Source organism: Myxine glutinosa, chromosome 1 (assembly GCF_964187855.1).
Source record: "Myxine glutinosa chromosome 1, kmMyxGlut1.1, whole genome shotgun sequence".
In the NCBI taxonomy this organism is placed as follows: Eukaryota; Metazoa; Chordata; class Myxini; order Myxiniformes; family Myxinidae; genus Myxine; species Myxine glutinosa.
This window is the reverse complement of record NC_136261.1, coordinates 328,979,191-329,003,648: the sequence shown is the minus strand read 5'-3', so window position 1 is coordinate 329,003,648 and position 24,458 is coordinate 328,979,191. Positions and strand designations below refer to the sequence as shown.

General features: G+C 46.5%; 1 protein-coding gene across 2 annotated transcripts in view; it reads left to right on the top strand.

Annotated features, from left to right (window-relative positions):
• LOC137411924 (ATP-binding cassette sub-family C member 8-like) overlaps positions 1-19,824 on the top strand; it is a 242,092-nt gene extending 222,268 nt beyond the window's left edge. For both annotated transcript variants that reach the window (XM_068097203.2, XM_068097207.2), the window contains exons 36-38: positions 8,411-8,544; positions 17,994-18,056; positions 18,976-19,824. In XM_068097203.2, the coding sequence (XP_067953304.2) occupies positions 8,411-8,544; positions 17,994-18,056; positions 18,976-19,113 (335 nt within the window). In that variant the 3' untranslated portion in view covers positions 19,114-19,824. The remainder of the gene's footprint in view (positions 1-8,410; positions 8,545-17,993; positions 18,057-18,975) is intronic.
• Positions 19,825-24,458: the final 4,634 nt, after the last annotated feature.

Genomic DNA, 24,458 nt, shown 5'->3' with positions numbered 1-24,458 from the left:
ATTTCTCTGCCAGCACGCGTCCGAAATTCCCCGGGTACGGCATCACGTATCCCTGTGTCCCCGGCGTCGGAGGCGCCATCAGGGTCGGGTGACGAAGGGGGTAACTCCAAGTCGTCGGGCCCAGGTAGACCCGGCGAGGGGAGAGGCGGTAGACTTTCGGCGATGGGAGCGTCGGGAGAGGCCATAGTCTCATAGATGGGTTCGGTCGGTCCGTCCGATTCCCTACTCAGGTCGGCGACCCCGCATGGGGCAAGGTGACGGACGGAGACAGTAGTCTCACGGCCATCAGTCGTCATCACACGAGCATGCTCAGGATTAGCCTGGAGAATCTGCACTTTGTCCACTAGGGGGTCGTACTTGCTCGCGCGAACCGCCCATTTAAGGTAGGCCGGCCCGGGCCCAGCGAGCCAACTGGGCAAAGACCGTATACACCCCGTGCTCCTGGGGTGGTGGAAAAGTCGCTCGTGGGGAGTTTGGTTGGTTGCCGTACACAGGAGAGCCCTGATCGAGTTCAACGCCGCAGGTAGCGACCAAGCCCATTTATCGAGGCCCCGGCCGAGGGTCCGGAGGTTGAGCATGACGGCCCTCCAGATAATCCCGTTGAAGCGTTCGATCTGCCCATTAGCCTGGGGTCTGTACGGCGTGGTGTAACTAGAAGCAATGTTATTTTGGAGCAGATAGCCGCGCACCTCCTGAGACAAGAAGACCGCACCCCAGTCGGTATGGACATAGGCCGGGTACCCGAACATTGAGAACAAGTTCTGTAAGCATCGCATCACCGTGGCAGCAGTCATGTCCGCGCACGTATAAGCAAAGGGGAATCGCGAGTACTCATCGACGATAGTGAGCAGATAGCGAGAGCCGCTCGACACCGGCAATGGGCCCTTGAAATCCATCGCCAAGCGTTCCCACGGTCGCGTAGCCTTAACCAGAGTCCCCATGGGAGGGTTATAGAAACGCGGTTTGATTTCCGCGCAGATAGCGCAGTCGCGACAGATACGGTGGATATCGTCAATCGAGTATGGGAGATTGCCACGCCGCACAAAATGAGCGAAACGCGTTACGCCGGGATGGCCCGCAGTGGCATGCAGCACCCGTAGGCCCTCCAAAGAGGTGATACCCGTGCATGTAGCCGGTCGTGATAAGGCATCGGCGGCCCGGTTATCCTTCCCCGGGCGATATTTGATGGTGTAACAGAAGTCGGCGAGTTCGATACGCCAGCGAGTGATTTTCTCATTCTTAATGCGCTGGGCGTGTAAGGTGTCGTACATGAACGCAACGCTTTGCTGGTCCGTAATGATTTGGAAGCACCGCCCGAGTAAGTACAGGCGCCATCGCCGAATAGACTCGACGATCGCATACGCTTCCTTTTCGACGGACGAGTGTCTCCGCTCAGCGGTGGTAAGAGTCCGTGAAAAGAAAGCCACGGGACGCCCCCCTCGGGAGAGGGTCGCCGCGATGGCCTGATCCGAGGCGTCACTTTCGAGGACGAAAGAGCCGCTCTCGTCGATTGTCGCCACGGCGGCTCGGGCGATGTCGGCCTTAAGGCCTTCAAAGGCCGCCAATGCGGCCGGACTCAGTGGGAAGGTGTCGCAGGCCACGAGGGGGCGAAGTTTCGCGGAGAAATTTTGCACCCATTTGGAGTAATGGGCGAATAGCCCGAGGGCGCGCTTCAGGGACGCCCAATCACAGGGAGGGGCCATGTCGAGCAAAGGTCGCAGACGCTCCTTATCCGGAGCGACAGAGCCATGGGTCACGGTGTACCCCAGAAGATCTATCGTGCGTAGGGAGTATTGGCACTTATCCTCGTTCATAGTTAAGTGATACCTCTGCGCGACCTCAAGGAAGCGCTTCAGATTAGCATCATGGTGCCCTTGGTCATATCCACAAACCGTAAGATTATCGAGGTAGACGAAAACATCGGTTAAGTGCTCCCGCGCAATGAGGTCATCCATGGCCCTCTGGAAACAAGCGACCCCGTTCGTTACCCCAAAAGGCAATCGCGTAAATTGGTACAACCGCTGCCCTGACTCAAAAGCGGTATAGATACGATCCGCCCTAGAGATAGGGATCTGGTGGTACGCACTACGGAGATCGAGAGTGCTATAGACCGAATACTGGGACACCTGTTGCACCAGCGCGTCCATCCCCGGAAGGGGGTAGGCATCCAGCTGTGTAAAGCGGTTAATCGTTTGGGAATAGTCGATTACCATGCGTCTGCGGTGGGCCTCGCTGCGCACCACCAAGACCTGGGCGCGCCACGGCGACCTGCTAGGTTCTATGATGCCGTCTTTCAAGAGCTGAGCCGTTTCATCCGCAATGAATTGCATGTCTGTGTGAGAGTAGCGCCGTGATTTCACCGCGACAGGGGTACAGTCGGAGGTTAGATTGGGGAACAGCGAAAGCGGCTGGATGTCCATTTGTGCTAGGGCGCACACCGCAAGCGCGTCGTCCGCCCCCACAACAAGCGCGTCAGGCCCACAAAACTCCATTACCAGACGTCCATGCAGCTTAAGAAAATCGTGTCCTAACAGAATATCAGCACATAAAGCGGGTAAAACCATAAGGTGTACATCAGGAAAAACCCGTCCCTTTAGCACGAGTTTCAATCGGCATTCCCCCTTCGTGCTGAGTCGAAGCCCCTGGGAAGCCATGAAGATCCGTCTCGTAGACCTCCAGATCCGCCATCCATGCCTGAGCACAAGTCGCTGGTCGATAAAACTATCCGTAGACCCTGTATCCACCAAGGCCCGAACACAATGGCCTTCGACCATGAGGGGAATAAGGGCTTGAGCCAGGCCAGACGAGGCTGCTGGGAGTGGGACTGAACCCCCCGAATGGGTCGGACAAGCCTCGCGGGTGGATCCTATGCCAGCAGCAGTTTTGCGGTCGTGGCCGGAGTATGCGTTGTCCATGGGGAATCCATTAATGCCATCAGAGGGCTTTCCCAAGCATTCCGGTGTTTCGCGATTCAAAATCTGACAATTCTGACGGGAAAAGGCCTCCGTAGTATTTGAAAACGCCTTTTGACACTTTTGGCAGGAAAAGGCCTCCGTAGTATTCGAAATCGCCTTTTCCGGGGTGAGGGCCACCGTTAGCTCGTGGACGACACGAGGAGAACGTTCCGCTGGGGCTTGGCGAGGCTTCAAAGCCCCTTGCGTGGCCCGGAGTTTGGTCAAGGACACGTACTTCGTGCCCGATTGAGGATGAGACTGTGGTGGCTGTCCGGTGACGCCCGCCAAGGACGTCTGAGCGCCCAGGGGCCCGCAGAGAGGGGCCCTCCCCTTCGAAGACGGGTAAGGCGCCGGGTTTCGGGCTCGGCTCGCAGGCTCCGCAATGAGCCCATTCAAGGTCGCCGCGACCGCGACCGCGCGATTCATTGAGCCGCCTGCCGTTTTCCTGCACACTTTCGCGTAATGTCCCTTTTGCGAGCACAAATGGCATATAGCGTCTCGTGCCGGACACACGGGCCGGGCATGGCGTGGCCCCCCACAGAAAAAGCATGCGGCCCCGCGTAAGGCCTTGGGTCTGGCCGTAGCGGCAGCCGTCAGGACTGGGTCTTCCTCCGGAGCATCCCGGAGTTCCGCGAGCAGGTCCGCGTCCTCGGCGGTAGCACTCTCCGGCCGGGCGTGTAGTGTAGTGCCCGCCCAGAGGCGCGTGCGATCATAGGTGTTCGATTGCATCCGCGCTTCGGTGTATACTTTCCCTTGCTCGAGTGCCGTAGCGAAGGTCAGGTCGGTCTTCTCTAGGAGCTTGAGCCGTAGTTCCTGGGAGGAGACCCCTGCAATAAAGGCATCTAAAAGAAGATCATCCTGTGCCTGCGCGGGAGTCCGTGGCTCCTTGATGCTGTCCAGCAAGAGCTGCCGGAGCTCCTGGGCATAGTGGTCCATCGCCTCGTTGGGTTGCTGACGTCGCGTTAGCAGCAAATATCGTGCATACACCGGGCTTTTTTCCTTTATGTACAGCCGTTTGAGCTCCGCGATCGAGAGGTCATACGTCGCGAATTGAGCGATGGAATTGTACACCTTGTAGTCGATTTTGGAATGAAGCGTTGCTAGCTTCGCGGCAGCCGTCGGCGCGGTCTCAGGCTCCTCGAATGATTCTCCAATGTTCTGAGCCAGTGCTTCAGTTGCAAGCCACCATCCGGGGCTTGCGGGTCGGCGCAGAATACGGCAACCGCCAGCGTCTTGTTGCCAGCCATGTCGGTAGATATAAATGGAATTAAGTGTTGTGGAAAACCAATCAGGTCCACACAACTTTAGTCCAACTTGTGGTTTAATTCCATTTACATCATGACATCATCCTGTAATGCAGGAAAGGCAATAAGTATACGATGTGGCATCACATGGGACCATTCATAACATTCAATGCAAGCAAGCTGGATATTCTATGCTGGCGTACCGTTAGCGAGTCTACCAGATGTAACGTGTCACAGGAGAAGTCTCGGAGCACCGTCCGCAGCAGCGGGTCTTATAGTCACGCCCCTAGCGGTGTCAACGAGCAGCGAGCATCACCCCGGGTTCAGTACGAATACGATTTCACTACATTGACTAAAACAGAATGAGTAAATGACATAAGGGTTTCTATCGTTGGGAGGTATAAAACGCATGGACACTGCTAGGACTCCCAACTGCTGTTTTCACATCTCCCCACAGGTGTTCAGTGAGATTTAGATCTGGACTCGTTGCTGGCCACTTCAGAACAGTCCAGAGTTTTGTCTTGAACAATTTCTGGGTGCTTTTTGAAGTGTGTTTGGGGTCATTGTCCTGCTGCAAGACCCATGACCTTTGAAGGAGACCCAGCTTTCTGACACTAGGTTGAACATTGCACTCCAAAATGCCTTTGTAATCTCCGGATTTCATTCACATATTCAAGGCACCCAGTGCCAGAAGCGGCACAGCAACCCCAAAACATCACTGAGCCTCCTCCATGTTTGACTGCAGGGAAGGTGTTCTTTTCTTTGAAGGCTTCATTTTGTTCTCTGTAAACATAGAGATGATGTGCTTTACCAAAAAGCTCTAATTTGGTCTCATCTTCCACATGACATTCTCCCAGAAGGATTTTGGCTTGTTCAGGAGTGTTTTGGAAAACTCCAGTCAGGCTTTCTTATATCTCTCTCTCAGCAGTGGGGTCCTCCTGGGTCTCCCACCACAGAACCCACTTTCATTGATTTGGCGACGGATGTTGCAAGTTTAAAATTGTCGTACCTTGTCTCCGAAGGTCAGCTTGAATCTGTTTGGCAGTTGATTGAGGTGCTTTCTCCACCATTCGAACAACCCTTTGCTGCAATCTTCGATCAAGTTTTCTCTTGCGGCCGCGACCAGGGAGGTTGGATACAGTGCCATGGGCCTTAAACCTCCGGATAACATTGCGTACGGTGGACACAGGAACATCAAGGTCTCTGGAGATAGACTTGTAGCCTTGAGATTGTCCATGCTTGGCTATAATCGTATGTCTGACTTACTCAGACAATTCTTTGGTTTTCTTTATTTTCTCCATGCCCACTGTGGTACACACAGCGAAACAAAACAGCAGAATGACTCCTTTTCTCCATTCAAACTGGTTGAATGAGTAATCACCCCTCAGCCCAAATTGGGCTAAGGGGTATTGTCGTCACGGGCGTCGTCCGGGTGGGTGTCCGGGCTTCCGTCAACTTTTGGTTTCCGTCGATTTCGAGCAGAACGGCTTGTCCGATTAAATCCTTTTTTGCAGTGTGTGTTGGGGTTGAGTAGAGGAAAGTTCCTTTCGAAAATGGGTGCGCTGCGATTTTCAATATGGCCACCACGGCAGCCATCCGGGCGTCCGTCAACTTTTGGTTTCCGTCAATTTCGAGCATAACGACTTGTCCGATTCAATTCATTTTTGCAGTGTGTGTTGGGGTTGAGTAGAGGAAGGTTCCTTTCGAAAATGGGTGCGCTGCGATTTTCAATATGGCCGCTACGGTAGCCATCTTGAAATTGGTTTCCGTCAATTTCGAGCAGAATGGCTTGTCCGATTAAACCAATTTTGCTGTGTGTGTTGGGTTTGAGTAGAGGAAGGTTCCTCTCGAAAATGGGCGCGCTGCGATTTTCAATAGGGCCGCCACGGCAGCCATCTTGAAATTGGTTTCCATCAATTTCGAGCAGATCGGCTTGTCAGATTAAATCCATTTGTGCAGTGTGTGTTGGGGTTGAGTAGAGGAAGGTTCCTTTCGAAAATGGGCGTGCTGCGATTTTCAATATGGATGCCACGGCTTCCTTTCACCATGCATGGGCTGAGGGGTTACGCCCGCTTTGCGGTGCTATTTATTTTTATATTGCAGGCACCTGCAACTCACCATAGGTGAGTTCAATTCCAAAGTAAAGGAGAATCACCTGCTTGAAATCGAATTATTATTTCTTACAACTTCTAAAGATGTCAATAATATTGTCCGGGCCATTTTTGGATTTCTGTGTGGAATAAGCTAAGATTTAGTAATTCTTTCAGCTTTTTTTTTGTTTTGCTCCACTACAAACCAAAGAAATACATGTGTGGATACCAAAATATTTTTTTTATTTCAACAATTTTCTGGAAGAAATGGTGTATTATTTGAAAAAAGTGCAAGGATGCCAATACTTTTGGCCACGACTGTACCTTTCTTTCCTTGAAGTGTACCTTTATTTTTTGATAGAAGGTGCATTGTTTACAAAATATTTGAGATCCCAGAATGGGCACTGTATTTATTTATGTCTGGAATGAGCTTCCTCGGTTACAGAAAAAAAGAAACAGCTATAAACTAGAACGGGCACTCGGTAGAGCGCATACCTTCGCCGCAGCTACTGTTCTGTACTTGGCATGGGAGTGTAGGGAACAGAACAGTGAACAGTTTGGTGCTGATTTCATGCAAATCGGATAAGAATTGACCGAGTTATGACAAAAAACGCACATTTTGCAAGGTCGTGACCCCCCTGACCTTTGACCCCCAACCGCTAACAAGGGTAATGTCTTCACTGGGTCATGTCGTATATCACAAGATCGGGCATTGAATTCTGAACATTTTGGCATTAGTTGCATGCCAATTGGATAAAAATTGACCGCGCTATGGTAAAAATACGATTTTGACCTTTTCGTGACCTTGACCTTGACCTTTGACCCGATTGCTCCCAAAATCTAATCAAATGTGTCCCGTATAATAACCAATCATCCCACCAAATTTCATGCAATTCGGTTGAATACTTTTTGAGTTATGCGAATAACATACACACACACACACACACACACACAGACATACAAATAAATACACAGCGATCAAAACATAACCTTCCGCTTTTGCGAAGGTAACTAGAACGGCACTCAGTAGAAAGCATACCTCCGCCAGGTGAACAGTTTACGTTTTGTATCCTAGAGTAGACCAGAAAATCACAATACAGAATCACATTTAATCAAAATCATCCCTCCACAACTTTTTGAGATATCCTGCTATGTTTCGTTTTTGGCCCGATCTTCCAATGGTGAAGAATCACTTAAATAATTCTCGTAGCCGCACCAAAATCTAATCATTTCGTCCTTGTCACATACGCTATATCTCTGCCAAATTTCGTCCGAATCCGTCCACAACCTTTTGAGATATTCTGTTCACAAACAAACAGACAGACAAACGGAGAGACATCCAAACAGACAGAGGTGAAAACATAACCTCCATCCACCTTTGGTGGCGGAGGTAATGATGTTCGCTGGCAGGATGGCCTTGAGGTATCCACACTCGCCTCCAATATGTCTAGTCTGGGTTAGAATCCACACCCAGATACAAACTGGCATCCTGGTGAGGCAGGGTGATTCATCAATATGTGTGCTGTCCCTCCGATGGACGTTTAACCCTGCGTCCTGTCTGCCAGATATATTGGTGTGCATTAAAGATCCCCCAATGTCCTTCACGAAGAGTAGGCAAGTTATTGCCGGCACCATGGCGAAATTACAAATCCTGCCCTAACTATTTATGAGAAGGCAATGGCAAACCACCCAATATAACACTTGCCAATAAACTGCTTCGTCAGCACCAACGCACTGTAGCAGAGTAGGATACATCAGAATCAGAATAAATTATGTTGGGTGGCAAAATCAATGTCCATGTCAGAGCACTTGATTCACAAGATTGTGCATGAACCCAAACTCAAATATTATGTAGATTGATGTTATTTATCTTTTATGGGTTATGCCACATTTTACATGTGATTTAAGTCAGCTCTTCTTTGAGCCTCCGACACGATATATCAATATGCTGTGAACGTCAGCAGCATAACATGATATACTCTGAGCAATGTTACTGACAGCTTGGGTCTTGTATTTTTTTTTCACTGAACATGCAGACCATTTCAGTAATCTCGGAGATTTTACAACTTTGGCTCTTAGTCCTATTCAAAGTGCATGTGGCAATGTGTTTGTCCTTTTGCAGACACACCAGTTACCGAGGGTGGAGAGAACTTCAGTGTCGGTCAAAGACAGCTGTTCTGCTTGGCTCGCGCATTTGTACGAAAAAGCACAATTCTCATCATGGATGAAGCAACTGCAGCAATAGACATGGCCACAGTGAGTGTGGATGCACTTGTACAATTCATGACAAAAGCCTTCAGTTCATGCACTGAACTAGATTTTGTTACAGTAGAATTTTTTAAGGATTGTTTTGACTGAGGTATACCTCGTAGTGTATAGTTGCTGATGGTGGTGGTGCACATCTGTTGTGCCACCATGGAATTTGTCTTTCACACTCATGTGCATATTATTCAGTGCATTAGAAATACCGTGGGACCCCGCTATTCATGGTGGATACGTTCCTGGAAAATCCTGCAAATTGCGAAACCATGAATATGGGGGCATTGTTTCAATGGAAAAAGAGAGGGATAGGTTCCCGAGTCACAAACATCCGCAAATAGAGAGGAACAAACTGCGAATGGCGAGGCAAAATCTGCGAATGGTGAGGCAAATCCATGAATGTCGACGATAATCCGCGAAGGTCGATGAAAGTCCCGGAAATGGTGAGACAAAACCCGCGAATGTCGAGGAAAATCCACGAAGGTCAATGAGAATCCCGTGAATGTATGCTGCGACATTGTTTCAATGGGGAAAAGGGGCAGATGTTGTAGGCTCTCGGCGGTTCTTGATTCATCGAGGAAATTTTTTAAAGTTCAAAATGTTTTCGACCGCAAATGCACATGATTACAGTTTCACAAAAAATGCGTACAAAAAAAAATTAAAAACATCAACATCAGGTACCATTTCCAATTTATTGAAGGAATGCATTTACAGTTTATTAAAAGTGCTTAACCATACCGTACCATGAAAGTTAAAAAAACACAACACCATCATGTACAGTTTAAAATTTTTATTTTACAAACACACGCAACTTTCAAATGCTGATGATGATGATAATAATGATGATGATGATGATGGTGATGAATTAAAATCCCATGAATTCCTCGAACTTTGAGGGCGACCCAAATGATGGCGCAGAAAAATCGTGCACTAAGGGAGAGGTAGGAGAAGGTGAGGACGCTGCTGAGGATGCTGGTGAGGACGCTGAGAGGAACACAGGAGAGGGTGTTGATGGTCTTGATGTGGAGGGAGCAGGGCTGAAGAAATCGGTAATGGGGAGCTGCCTGACAGATTGTCCAACATTTTGATGTAGCTCTTTATACAGGAGCAGCACATCATCCAAGCCCCTCTTGAACTTGTGGTACCGTGCCACGACTGGGTCAGCGTCTTGCACCCTGTCGGCAATTGCCCGCATGTCCTGCAGCACCTCGCCCAGGAACTGGACTGTGAGGTTGGACCTCGGCACATCTTCCTCATCACGACCCACCTCCTCCTCCTTGGAAACCTTTGGAATGGCCTCCAACTTGTCCTCCTTGATCGGCTTTAGGGAACGGTTCAGCATCATGGTTTTCAGCATGAAGTCCCTTGTCTGCATGTTGTCCTCGATACATATTCTGAGAGTCTTCTCCATCCTTTCCATGTGGACATTCCAAATATGGGTGACCACCTTCGTACTCAATACAGCGCTCACTGAAACTCTCTCACGAATCGCCTTCTCTTTCTTCTGTATGTTGTGAACGGTGGATTCGTTGACACTATAATGCTTGCCCACAGAGGCTGCACTCTCTCCTCTCGAAAGCCAGTCCAGCAGCTCCACTTTCTGACTCAGCCTCATCACTTTCTTCTGCCTCTTGGTAGTCGACGCATCTCCGGCGGCAGTGGTCTTGCACTTGGGGGCCATGATTGAATGATGAGTAGAGCGAGAGTCAAAAACGCAGGTCTAAGCAACAGGACGAGAAGGATGAGCGAGACCCAAGACACAGTCGGTATATGTAGGAAAGCGAGCATTGTGGGTAGCTGCAGGAGGGGTGAATACCCTGGACATTGTTTGTGAGGGATGTTATCGGATGATGCTGTATTGAGCCTATCTGCTAATTTCAATAATAGATTTAATGAAGCATTTGCATTCTATAACTCACGGAGGATGACTTGTTTTCGCAGCTGGCGGAACATTCTGCAAAGCTCTCGATTATAGTCCGGCTAAAATTTGCGGCCACAAAAGCCATGAAAACGCAAATCACACAGCAGTGAATGTATAAGCAGGTCATGCTCGCGGCTCGTAGATGTTTTTTTTTGCGTACATAAGTCCAGCTGCTTTATGCATGGCTAGTGAAAAATGGGTTTTGTAAATGTGTCAAGATAACGGCTCGTGAATTTTTTTTTTGCGCCTCTGAAAAACTGCGAACACGGCCGCGAATAGAGGAAAAAAATAATCGCGAATTCACAGAACATGGCCGCGAATCGGAAAAAAAACCCCGCAATTTCGTGGAACATGGCCGCGAATAGAAAAGAAACCGCAAATTTGCCGGACACTTTTCCGCGAATAGAGAAACATGTCGCATTTTATCAACCATGAATACACGGATCCCACAAATAGTGGCGTCCAGCTGTACCATGAAGTAGGGTGACTTTGAACACTTGTTACAATGTTCAATCTGATGATCTTTATTGCAGAAATGCACTACATGACCAAAAGTATGTGGACACCCGAACATCGAACATCTCATTCCAAAATCATGGGTATTAATATGGAGTTGGTCCCCCCTTTGCTGTTGTAACAGCCTCCACTCTTCTCGGAAGGCTTTCCATGAGATGTTGGAACATTGCTGCGGGGATTTGCTTCCATTCAGCCACAACAGCATTAGTGAGGTCGGGCACTGATGTTGGGCGATTCGGCCTGGCTTGCAGTCGGCGTTCCAATTCATCCCAAAGGTGTTCGATGGGGTTGAGGTCAGTGCTCTGTGCAGGCCAGTCAAGTCACCCTTCCACACCGATCTCGACAAACCATTTCTATATAGACTTCGCTTTCTGCACGGGGGCATTGATTGTCATGCTGAAACAGGAAAGGGCCTTCTCCAAACTGTTGCCACAAAGTTGGAAGCGCACAATTGTCTAGAATGTCATTGTATGCTGTAGCGTTAAGATTTTCCTTCACTGGAAATAAGGGGCCTAGCCTGAACCATGAAAAACAGCCCCATTCCTCTTCCACCAGGCTTTACAGTTGGCACTATGCATTCAGGCAGATAGCGTTCTCCTGGCATCCGCCAAACCCAGATTCATCCGTCGGACTGCCAAATGGTGAAGCATGATTCATCACTCCAGAGAACGCATTTCCACTGCTCCAGAGTCCAATGGCGGCGAGCTTTACACTACTCCAGCCGACGCTTGGCATTGTGCATGGTGATCTTAGGCTTGTGTGTGGCTGCTCGGCCATGGAAACCCATTTCATGAAGCTCCCGACGAACAGTGGTTGTGCTGACGTTGCTTCCAGAGGCAATTTGGAACTCGGTAGTGAGTGTTGCACCGAGGACAGACGATTTTTACCAGCTTCAGTACTCAGCGGTCCCATTGTGTGAGCTAGTGTGGCCTACCACTTCACGGCTGAGCTGTTGTTGTTCCTAGACGTTTCCACGTCACAATAACAGCACTTACAGTTGACCGGGGCAGAAATTTGACGAACTGTCTTATTGGAATGGTGGCATCCTATGACGGTGCCACATTGAAAGTCACTGAGCTCTTCAGTATGGCCCATTCTACTGCCAATGTTTGTCTATGGAGGTTGCATGGCTGTGTGCTTGATTATATATACCTGTCAGCAATGGGCGTGGCTGAAACAGCCAAATCCACTAATTAGAATGGGTGTCCGCATACTTTTCGTCATGTGGTGTATGTTGTAGTAGGGTGCCTGTTTTTTTTGTTTTTTTTAAAACTCTTAAACAGTTCAAAAATCCCCCAATTAAGTTAGGACATTGAATATCATAACTTGGTAGGTGTTCAAACCTGGTGAATCAGTAGGTGTTCAAACACAGCACAAGCATGAGGTGACTTTGAACGCCTGAATAACAAAAAAATAACCATCAACCCCAAATCTGATGATTACCAAATTGGGATGTTGGAAAGGTCACACCCTGGATGTGATTTAAAGCCAGTAATACCACAGATATATTTCGTTTAAGTTGTTCAAAATTACAAAAAACTTCAAAAAGTGTTTCATTTCACCCCGCTTTACAGCACTATAAAAGCATCCGGTCCCTACGGGAGCTGCCAGGGATGTCATATTGTTATCGTTATGATCATTAATACCATAGCAGAGTATTCACCCTACGGGCGATCTTGTTCCAAGCATGCACACGTTGGTCTGAGACATCCCTTTATTCGGGCTGTGTATAGGCAACAGACCGATGCCTTGATACCTCCCAAAAATAAAAAATGACTCTGGTTACGTATATCAAGCGAAAACATGCATACTGCTCATGAAACAAGAAAATCATGAGAAAAATGTTTTGAGGTGCAAGAATTTTTTTCTCATGGTTTATTTTATCTATGAGAGATGGGTCAATTCCAGAGGAGTGAAGGACAGGGTTAATTGTGCCTATTTGGAAGTGAAATGGGGGTGTTCAAGATTTGGGGAAGTACAGGGGCATTACACTCAGTCATGTCATGAAGGTGCTGGAGAAGGTTCGGGGTGGGAGTATAAAGAAGATTGTAGGGAAGGATACGGGAGAAGAGCAGCAGTGGTTTATAAAGGGTAGGGAGGGGAATGACAGGTGGGATGTTCGCTCTGAGACAGCTGGTGGAGAAGAGGTTGGAGGTGCAAGGTGAAATGGCATTACGGTTTGTGAATCTGGAGAAGGCCTATGACACTGTCCCGAGAGAGATGATGATGGCGACATTGAGATGGATGGGAGTGCCAGAGGCAGAAGGGATGTACAAGGGGACGAAGGGAAGAATCTTGGTTGGTCCTGGGATGTCGGAGGAGTTCGATGTGAACATCGGGTTGAGGCAGGGAAGAGCTCTCAGCCCACTCCAGTTTATCATGGTGATGGAGCTGGTAAGCAGGAAGGTAAATGGGAAATGCATTCTGGGGAAGATATTGTATGCAGACGATCTGTTTGTTGTGGTGGAGAGTATACAGGAGAGAAGGAAGTACTGGAGTAGTGAGTGGAAGGAGGCATTTGAGAAACATGGGCTGAAAATGAGCATGGAGAAGACGGAGGTGATGTGGGTTGGGCAGCAGAGAAAACAAATGAATATCAGGTTAGAGGGGAAGGAGATAAAACAAGGAAATAGGTTTGAGTATCTGGGTAGAACAGTGACCGGGGATGGTAAATCAGAGACGGAGGAGGATTCAGGTGGGTGCGAATGTGTGGAGGAGGATGGAGGGTATAGGCAACAGGGGGGGCTGAGAGAAAGATTTCAAGGAGATTGAAAGGAAAGGTTCTGATGTCGTGCATTATGCCGGCCTACCTTTACAGTCTGGAGATGGTGGCACTGATAGAGAGACACCAGCAGGGGCTGCAGGTTTGTGAGAGCAACTGGATCAAGAGGATTGCGGGAGTGAGAGGGTATATTGAAGGAGAATGGAGGAACTGAGAGAGGAGATTGTTGTGCAGATGAGCTTGACGGGGAGATTGATGAAATGCCAGCTGAGACGGGCTGGACATTTGGTGCTGATGGGTGAAAGAGAATGGCAAAGAGAGTGGGTAGGTTGACGGGACATGGTCAGAGGAAAAGAGGTATACTACGGTTGAAATGGGAGCATTCAGTGAAGAGGGATATCAGAAAGGAGGGGGTGGTTGGAGAGTGGAGCTAATTAGCTGAGAACAGATGGGAGTGGAGGAGTATCGTGGTCAAGGCAGGGCAGGAGCTTGGTGCCATCCGACCTCGCCCCATAAAGGTAAAAGGAGAACGTCAAAAAAATTTGCTTGTTTCAAGAAAACTGTTCTTATTTTAAGAAAATAATTTCTTACTAAGAAAATTATTTTTGACAGTATAACCCAAATATTTATACCTTATTGTAGTGGTTGGCAATGGAAAGTTTTTGCCCCACATGGTTTTGGCGGTTCGTATGCAGCCTGTGGTTGCTTGGCTACATCATTTTCCTGGGGGTTTGCCTGTGCCGCTGATGCAATGCCTCCCATGACCAGTCAGCAGGTACTCATTTTGCCGATCTCAGAAAGATGACAGGCTGAGTCAACCTACCTGGTGGTAATTCAACGACAGGACAGAAGCTCAAACTCAGAACCCTAAGATCTCAAGCCAGCCACCTTAACCGTTAAATCAGCACCAGGTGTTTGGTCCAGATGTTTCATAAACTGGCTGGTCAGTCCTGACGTTTGACTGAGTGTCGATGTTTGACTGTTATTTGCTCAGGGGGTCACAATAACTCACCGAGTCTTCGTGAAAGATACCTTGGGATCTTTAACATCCACCAACGACCATTTCCGGCAGATAGGTCAAGCAGCTTAATGTTCTTCTGAAGGACAATGCACACATTGATATATCACTATGGTGACAGTTTAGAGCTGGGCCGAGATGCGATCCCCAGGTTAGACAGCTCAGAGGCGTGTGTGCATACATCTTCACTATCTTGCAAAACCTTGACACGTGGTAAATACTCGGTGACATTCCACCATGTTGAATACCAGTAAAACTCAAAGCAACTTACACATTTCCACTGCAATGCAATGCCTGGTCTGTTTGTATTTTAAACATTGTTGAGAAATGTCATGAACTTTTCTTTATGAAACAAATACCAGAACCACCACAGGGAGAGCGAAAAGCTGCCCATGCTATTAAGAAATGACATGTTGTAAGTGCATTGACGCCTGCAGCCTTCCAGATTTAGTCAAGCCAGGTTGATGGAATGGCAAACAATGGCTGGATGGTGAAGGTACTGTGTGGCATGGAAGCAAGAAATACATTTAAGGTGCTGTATTCCAGTCGTAATCCGAGACAGTCTTGATTTAATGCCAGATTGATAATTATCCACTGGACCTCCTCTACCAATCAAGCCAATGACCCAGTTCTGATTCTGATGCATCGCGTACTCTGTTACAGAGTGTCAGTGCTGCCAAAGCAGTTTCTTGGCAAGTGTTATACTGGGGTGGTTTGCCATTGCCTTCCCAGGAGTAGTTAGGGCAAGAATTTCAAATTTGTTAATGGTGCCTGCGATAGCTCACCTACTATTCATGAAGAACACTGTGGGATCTTTAATGTCCACTAACTAATGCCGCTCTGTTTAACGCCCATCTGACGGATGGCACACATATTGATGAATCTCCCTTCCTGTGAAATGCTGGAATGGCAGTTTATAGCTGGGACAAGATTCAAACCCAGGCTAGACAGCTTTGAGGCGAGTGTGCATACCTTAAGGCCATCCTGCCAGCCCATTGACCAAGTAGGTAAGGAATATTCATTTATTCACTTGATTTATTTTTTCTCTCCATTGATGGTTGAATGCTGTATGGGGCTGACAAGAAGGTTTGGAGGAATGTGCACTTGTCTTTGAGCTGTCTAGCTTGGTTATGAATGTTAACCCATCCATAAACTTGCCATCCTGGTGTTTCACATGCAGGGTGATGCATCAATGTGTGCGCTGTCCATCAGATATACGTTAAGGTAGAGGATCCGTCTGCCAACACTCACTGGTCGTTGATGGATGGTGTCTTTCACATAGAGGAGGCGAACTATTTACCACGCCTTGCCAATTCAGTTGACACAGTTGACAGTGCATGTCAGAGCAGAAACTCAACCATGAAGTCCAAGGAACTGTCCATAGAACTCTGAAATAGAATTGTGAGGATGCATAGATCTGGGGAAGGGTATGAAACAATTTCTAGTGTTGAAAGTTCCCAAAAGCACAGTGAGCGCCATCATTAGGAAAGGGAAATAATATGGAACTACCCAGACTCTGTCTAGAACTGGCTGTCCGACCAAACTGAGCAACCAGGAAAGAAGGACCTTGGTCAGGGAGGTGACCAAGAGCCAAATGACCACTCTGACAGAACTATGGAGTTCCTTGGCTGAGATGGGAGAACCTGCCGGAAGGACAACAGTCTCTGCAGTACGTCACAAATCGAGGCTTTATGGGAGAATGGCCAGAAATAAGCCACTCCTGAGAAAAAGGCACATAACAGCACACCTGGAGTTTGTGAAAAGGCATGTGAAAGACTCTGAGCATGAGGAAAAGATAATGTGGTCTGATGAGATGAAAATTCTACTTTTTGGCCTGAATGCAAAGTGCTATAACTGGGGTAAACTGAGCACAGATCATCACCCATCTAACACTATCCCTACTGTGAATCATGGTGGTGGCAGCATCATGCTATGGGGATGCTTTTCAGTGGCAGGGACTTCGAGACTTGTAAGGATAGAGGGAACAATGAATGCAGCCAAATACAGGCAAATTTTTTTGGGAGAACCTGCTTCACAGGGCAAAAGACTTTCAACTGTGGCAAAGATTTACGTTCCAACAGGACAATGACCCCAATCATACATCCAAAGCAACACTGGAATGGCTTCCAAACAAGAATGTGAAAGTCCTTGAGTGGCCCAGCCAAAGCCCAGACTTGAATCCCATTGAGAATCTGTAGAAAGACTTGAATATTGCTGTTTACTGACACTCCCCATCCAACAAGACAGGGCTTGAGCAAATCTGCAAGGAAGAATCGTAGAAACTCTCAAAATCCAGATGTGCAAAGCTGATACAGACATACCCAAGAAGACTCGAAGCTGTCATCACTGCCACAGGAGCTTCTATCATTTTTTTGATTCAGGGGGTTGAATACTTATTTAAACTAGATATTTCTGTATTTCAGTTTTACTTATTTTGTAAAAATTTCTAAAAAAAACAAATTCCACTTTGACATTATGGGGTATTATGTGTAGATCAGTGACAAAATATCTCGATTTAATCCATTAATATTCAGGCTGTAACACAACAAAATGTAAAAAACTTTAAGGGGTGTTAATACTTTCTGAAGGCACTGTATATGAGACACTGATACACACACACACACACACACACATATATATATATATATATATACTGTATATATATTCTAAGGTTAATAACCCTCAGATATATATACATAAACATTCGTATATACATATACATTCAGTATACGTATATTCAATATACATATATATTCATCAGCTCAATTGATGACGTGTGCATCATTTTTATTTTTTTTATTACAACAGACAGATAGCGCTGGCTCGAATGTCGATATGTGATCAAGTGGGTGTCATTAAAAATATCCAACCTACCAAGCTCATTTGTGAAGGGAAATTAGACATTAACTAGTTGTTGATGGAATTTTTTGCTGTCAGAGAAAATTGAAATACAGCTTAGATGAAAACCCCATCCAATTTTTCATTATATGCAATGGGTGATGTAATTGATGGATTATTCAGTGGGTCATATAGTATATTACCCCCACTGGCCATTGGGGCCCCCCTAGCACGGCTTCCTGGGCAATTGCCCAGGCTGTCCCATATGTAAGACTGCTCATAAGGAAACACCCAACAAGAAAACTTTTTGTAATGGAAAACAATCACTTTACTCCATTAAGACACGAAATATACCGAAGAATGTTGACACTAGGACTTAACTCTCCCACTCATTCCCCCATCTCCTCTCCCTCTCTTTATTGAAATTTCAGGAGAAGATTCTGCAGAAGGTTGTAATGACGGCCTTTGCAAGCCACACTGTTGTGACCATCGCTGTAAGTAAGACTATTGTCTGCATTCCAGAGTGCTCACTTGCTGAGTTGGGCCCATGAATGTCTTTCCACATTTCCACATGCGTGTAATGTGCATATGGACAGGTAATGGACAAAAAAATGGAAACACCAATATAAAGTTACTCAATAGGGCGATGGGCCACCACTTGCAGTCAGTACGGCGTGCATGCACCATGGCATAGAGTCCACCAGGGTCTGGAATTCTGCAGGATGGATGCGGGCACCCTGTTTGATGGAGATTGAAAACGCTGTCTCAGGCATTATTCCAGTATATGCTATAAATGCTCGATTAAGTTCAGATTTGGTGACTGAGAAGGCCATGGCATATGGATAACATCAGTGTCAAGCTCATCAAACCATTGGGCGACCACACTTGTTCTGTGGATGTGGGCATTGGGGGTCCCCTCTTGTAGCCATGCTAGCCATAATTATAGGCAAACAGGCCTGTGCAGCATTTTTATACCTGACCCTAAGCATGCTGGGATGTTATTTGCATAATCACCACACAGGCCACACCTGCATGGAAGCTGTTGCTTGGGTGTCCCTCATTTACCCAGGTGTTTCCATTTTTTGTCCACTACCTGTATATATGTGTGCGTGCATATGTATATATGGTCCCTGTCTGCAAATTTGAGAGGAATTATGCAATGATGAAAGTTTCATGGATAAGGTCAAAGACAACATTGTTTGTTTCTCTTCAAATATCTGTGAACTCAAACAATTATGTTTCTTGTGACAATTAAAACTCTGAAACATCATTGCACCACATCCTCACCCTTTGTCACCTAATCTTTCACCAGCCACAAAAATCCTGTTTTATACGCTACACATGAAATCCTGCTCAAAACCCCGAAGTCTTTCTGACTCGCAGACCATGCTGCCCACTCTCCCTTTCCCGCAGCACCGCGTCTCTAACATCCTGGAAGCTGACAAGGTTCTGGTGCTCAGCCAGGGTGAGGTCGTGGAGTACGGCTCTCCATCTGAACTTCTCGCGAGAGAGGAAAGCATCTTTAGCAGCCTCGTTCGTTCTAACAAGTGAAGGAATTGCTGAGCTGGAATGGAAGTCTTGGAAAGGAGGGGTGGCAGGTGGAGGGTTGAAGCTTTGTCAAGACTTTTGCCTGGCAGAGGCTCTCTTGTCGGAGTTTAATGAAATGATTTTTAGATGGCGCCAATCAATGAGTTGTGCATGAGGTTCTTTTTACTGCTGTGCTCGCTGTGATGCCACTGATGCTTGATAATAAAGTTGAACAATGTAACATAATATGCCAATGTACACTATTTAACATGCACATCAACTCAGACAGGTAGACCTGAAACATTATGGCTCAAATTGCTGAGTTTACGATGTTGCATTTGTCATGTTGAAGGCAGCGGCCACATCCAGTTCTTTTGAAGTACTGCATAGGGAATACCCCCATTATTAATAATTATACTCCGTTAACTTCAGCCGACTTTGCCTCCAAGAATGTTTTCTGCCCCAACTTTGTAAATCCATCACCTTTGAAGTTTGTCTCATCAAGATATGCTGTGGAATTATTGCCAACATTCTACCATTTATGTATCATGAGATGATCTCTGATAATCCTTTAAATAATAATGTGGTAATAATGGCCAATGTTGCTGGTGAGACGCTTTGCATTTTCAACTGTTCGTACACATATTTAGTTAGGGCTGGTTGGGTAGCTTTTCTGGTTCGAATCTTGACCCAGCTATAAACTACCATCCTGGTGTTTCACATATAGGGTGAGGCAACAATGTGTGCGCTGTTCATCGGAGGGACGTTAAGCAGGAGGACCCATCTGCCAACACTGGTCGTGGGTGGAGGTTAAAGTTCACTCACTGACTTTCGCGAAGAGTCGCCACCCTGAAAACATTTCACATTCCTGTCCTGACTGACCGTTGGATAGGCAATGGCAAACCACCTAACACAACCCTTGCGATACTGCTTTGGCAGTAGCAACGCTGTTAGAACTATGAGACATTGATGATGATTATGATTAGGCCATCCTTTGACAAGCCCCTCTGTTTGGGAGGGGGTAGAAGGGAAGGAGGGAAACTTACCCGTGCAAAGAGTGCCTTAAACTCAGCATTGCCCAGGTAAAAAGAAGAAATTGTAATAACCTCTGCCACCACTGGCAGGTGGCACTACACACTTACAAAGAGTATGTACGCCCCCCACCCCCAACCCCAACCCCCACACACACAAAGTTGAATTTGTACCCCGAGTTTGGAGTTTGTAACTTTAAAAATGTGGTCATGCAGAGAACACATACAAACAGAGAGAGATTGTTGCCTACATACATACACAAGTGTGAATCGGCTCGTTGTGCTCGCCTCACTTTGCGTCGCCACAGAGGAAAGGGCTTGTTTTAACTGAGGATAATGACTTCATGAGTTGCTGTGTTCTCATGATTTACACCAATCATAATACAAACATTTAAGTTGAATACATTTTAAAAAAAATTAAAAAAGGAACCATTTAGCACATGCACACTGGAGGAGTAGGTGCAGACTGGAAGTTTGGGACGATTTCACAAAAGTTTGAGCGAGTAGTTCAGTGATGTGACAAACACTGCACAGATATACTGTATATTAAACCGTATATTAAATACTTGATCTCGCCACCACAGTAATTCAAAACACCTCATCACCACGTACATGACACGTAATTCAAAACACCTCATCACCACGTACATGACACGTAATTCAAAACACCTCATCACCACGTACACGACACGTAATTCAAAACACCTCACCACCACGTACATGACACGTAATTCAAAACACCTCATCACCACGTACACGACACGTAATTCAAAACACCTCATCACCACGTACACGACACGTAATTCAAAACACCTCACCACCACGTACATGACACGTAATTCAAAACACCTCATCACCACGTACACGCCACATTATTAAAAAATATCTCACCACCACGTACACGCCACATTATTAAAAACATCTCATCACCAGCCGCAAACATCACATTATTCAAAACATCTCACCACCACGTACTCGCCACATTATTAAAAACATCTCATCACCAGCCGCAAACATCACATTATTCAAAACATCTCACCACCACGTACTCGCCACATTATTAAAAAATACCTCACCACCACGTACACGCCACATTATTAAAAACATCTCACCACCACGTACACGCCACATTATTAAAAACATCTCACCACCACGTACACGCCACATTATTCAAAACATCTCACCACCACGTACATGCCACATTATTTTTAAAAAATTCCTCACCACCACGTACACGCCACATTATTCAAAACATCTCACCACCACGTACAGCGTACACGCCACATTATTTTTTTTAAAATACCTCACCACCACGTACATGCCACATTATTCAAAACATCTCACCACCACGTAGATGCCACATTATTGAAAACATCTCACCACCACGTACACGCCACATTATTCAAAACATCTCTCCACCACGTACACGCCACATTATTGAAAACATCTCACCACCACGTACACGCCACATTATTGAAAACATCTCACCACCACGTACACGCCACATTATTTAAAAAATACCTCACCACCACGTACACGCCACATTATTCAAAACATCTCATCACCAGCCGCAAACATCACATTATTCAAAACATCTCACCACCACGTACTCGCCACATTATTAAAAACATCTCATCACCAGCCGCAAACATCACATTATTCAAAACATCTCACCACCACGTACTCGCCACATTATTAAAAACATCTCATCACCAGCCGCAAACATCACATTATTCAAAACATCTCACCACCACGTACTCGTCACATTATTAAAAAATACCTCACCACCACGTACACGCCACATTATTAAAAACATCTCACCACCACGTACACGCCACATTATTGAAAACATCTCACCACCACGTACACGCCACATTATTCAAAACATCTCACCACCACGTACACGCCACATTATTCAAAACATCTCACCACCACGTACACGCCACATTATTGAAAACATCTCTCCACCACGTACACGCCACATTATTCAAAATACCTCACCACCACGTACACGCCACATTATTGAAAACATCTCTCCACCACGTACACGCCACATTATTAAAAACATCTCACCACCACGTACACGCCACATTATTGAAAACATCTCACCACCACGTACACGCCACATTATTGAAAACATCTCACCACCACGTACACGCCACATTATTGAAAACATCTCACCACCACGTACACGCCACATTATTTAAAAAATACCTCACCACCACGTACACGCCACATTATTCAAAACATCTCACCACCACGTACACGCCACATTATTCAAAACATCTCACCACCACGTACACGCCACATTATTAAAAACATCTCACCACCACGTAATTACCAACTCCCGCTGTGCAATTCAAAACCTCATCACAGTCGCTATAGCGACAGGCTTGTTTTAACTGAGGATAATGACGATGTGAGTTGCTGTGTTGTCATGATTTACACCAATCGTAATACAAACATTTATTTTTATGCCTCGCTGACGAAGTCGCCGGAGGCAATATGTTTTCAGGTTGTCCGTCCTGATAGGTTTTCGTTACCGCTATAACTTGAGAATGGCTGAAGTGATCTAATTCAAACTTGGTACAGATTTGTATAATGATGTAAAGATTAACTGATTAGATTTTGGGGTCCCGAGGTCAGAGGTCATGTCAGGTAAAAATGTGGTAACTTGTGAACAACTGAAGGGATTTAAATTAAAACTTGGTACAAGTATTATAATGATGTAAACATGAACTGATTAAATTTGGGGTCAAAGGCCAGAGGTCATGTCAGGTACAAATGTGATAACTTGAGGAACAGCTGTATGGATTTAAATCAAACTTGGTACAAGTATTATAATGATGTAATAATGTGGGTGGAGGTATATCAGGTGACGTCGAAGAGTGTGGTTCTGTATGGTGAAGAAAAAAAAACACCAATTTTTTTGTGTGTTGCAAGTAGACTGTAGAGCGACCTACTTTGTGATCCTTTAATAAACGGTGTACATTCGTAAATGGTGTTTGATAGGGAGATATTAAAATGCAAATGTTGAAAGAAAAACTATTGAATATAGCAAGCGTTTGCTGAATATAATCGATATGAGAAACGGGATTGAATGAGGCTGCTGGTTATTTGTGAAGAAGATGAAGGAGGAAGAATTTTGTTTTTGTTTTCATGAGTATGATTTGGATACGTGGAGATTCGTGGAGATTTGGATTCAACGTGGTGGTTAAAACATCTTTGTCGGGAGAGGGATACGTGGTTATGTTGACTTCCTGAGTGGTTTCATTGAAATCCGATCTCAAGTTAACAAAGAAGGATTCCTGGGTGATCCTGCTCTCTGTGCAGGGATAACCAATGTCACGTGTTGGCATTTGCAGTTTTGACACGTGTACATGTACCCATAAAATATATATGTATTGTTGCGGTTTTGAGAACCCACACTTGTAAATATGACATCATTCTTGTAAATATGACATTATTAAAGGGTTAAAGGTTGCACCCCATAGTTAGGCCACAAGCAACACGTAGGCCACCATAGGACTTCAGTTATTTCATTAGTATGTGTATAGGTAAGGCCGTGTTTCCAATAGTTGAATCTGCGTTGTGTCAATCAAATAAGAAGTAGGCCCATTCTGTTCATTTTGCAAGCCTCCCTCTCCAAGCGACGCCATTACGCACCCTCCAGTCTGCCTTATGGCTCTCCCAATTTGTTACGCGCCTTTGTTAGCAGCAGCTGCCTTAGCGCTCGCTCAACGCCGCCATAAGCCACGCGGTGAGGCCCGGAATAAGGGGGCGGAACGTCAAGAAGAAGGTGTGGCCACGTCCCTCAGCCGTCAAAGGCGGGGCCGGTAAGCCTTAACCAGCCAACCAGGGCTGGTGACATCACCGACAGGCGTGGCTTTGGGGCCCACGGAGTGATCGTTTGGTCGAGTTATATAAGCGCGAACGCAAAGCCCTTTCACAGGACTTGCCAGCGAGCACATTTACCAACAGGACTTACTTACCAGAGCGCGCATGAACTTACTGATCGGGAGAGCGCACCTTTGTAAAGACTTACCGCGTGAGAGAGCTCGCCTTGACTGACTTGCTGGGAGAACGTGGGTTGCATTGATGGAACTGATGCAGTGGCGCTTATGAAAGAAGGACCTTATCAAAGAGTACATTGGAGAGGGGGTGTTTGGCGCCTTTGTATAGTGCACATATTACGTACGCAGCGTACCAGCTTCCCCCCGTTATATAAATTGTCCGGTCGCGTTCCACTACACGCGGAGAGCTGCTGCCGTTTTCCATCTGCTGCACGGTATGAGTCGGGGACCGGACGAGGTGGACGCCATCGCCTGACCCTCTACC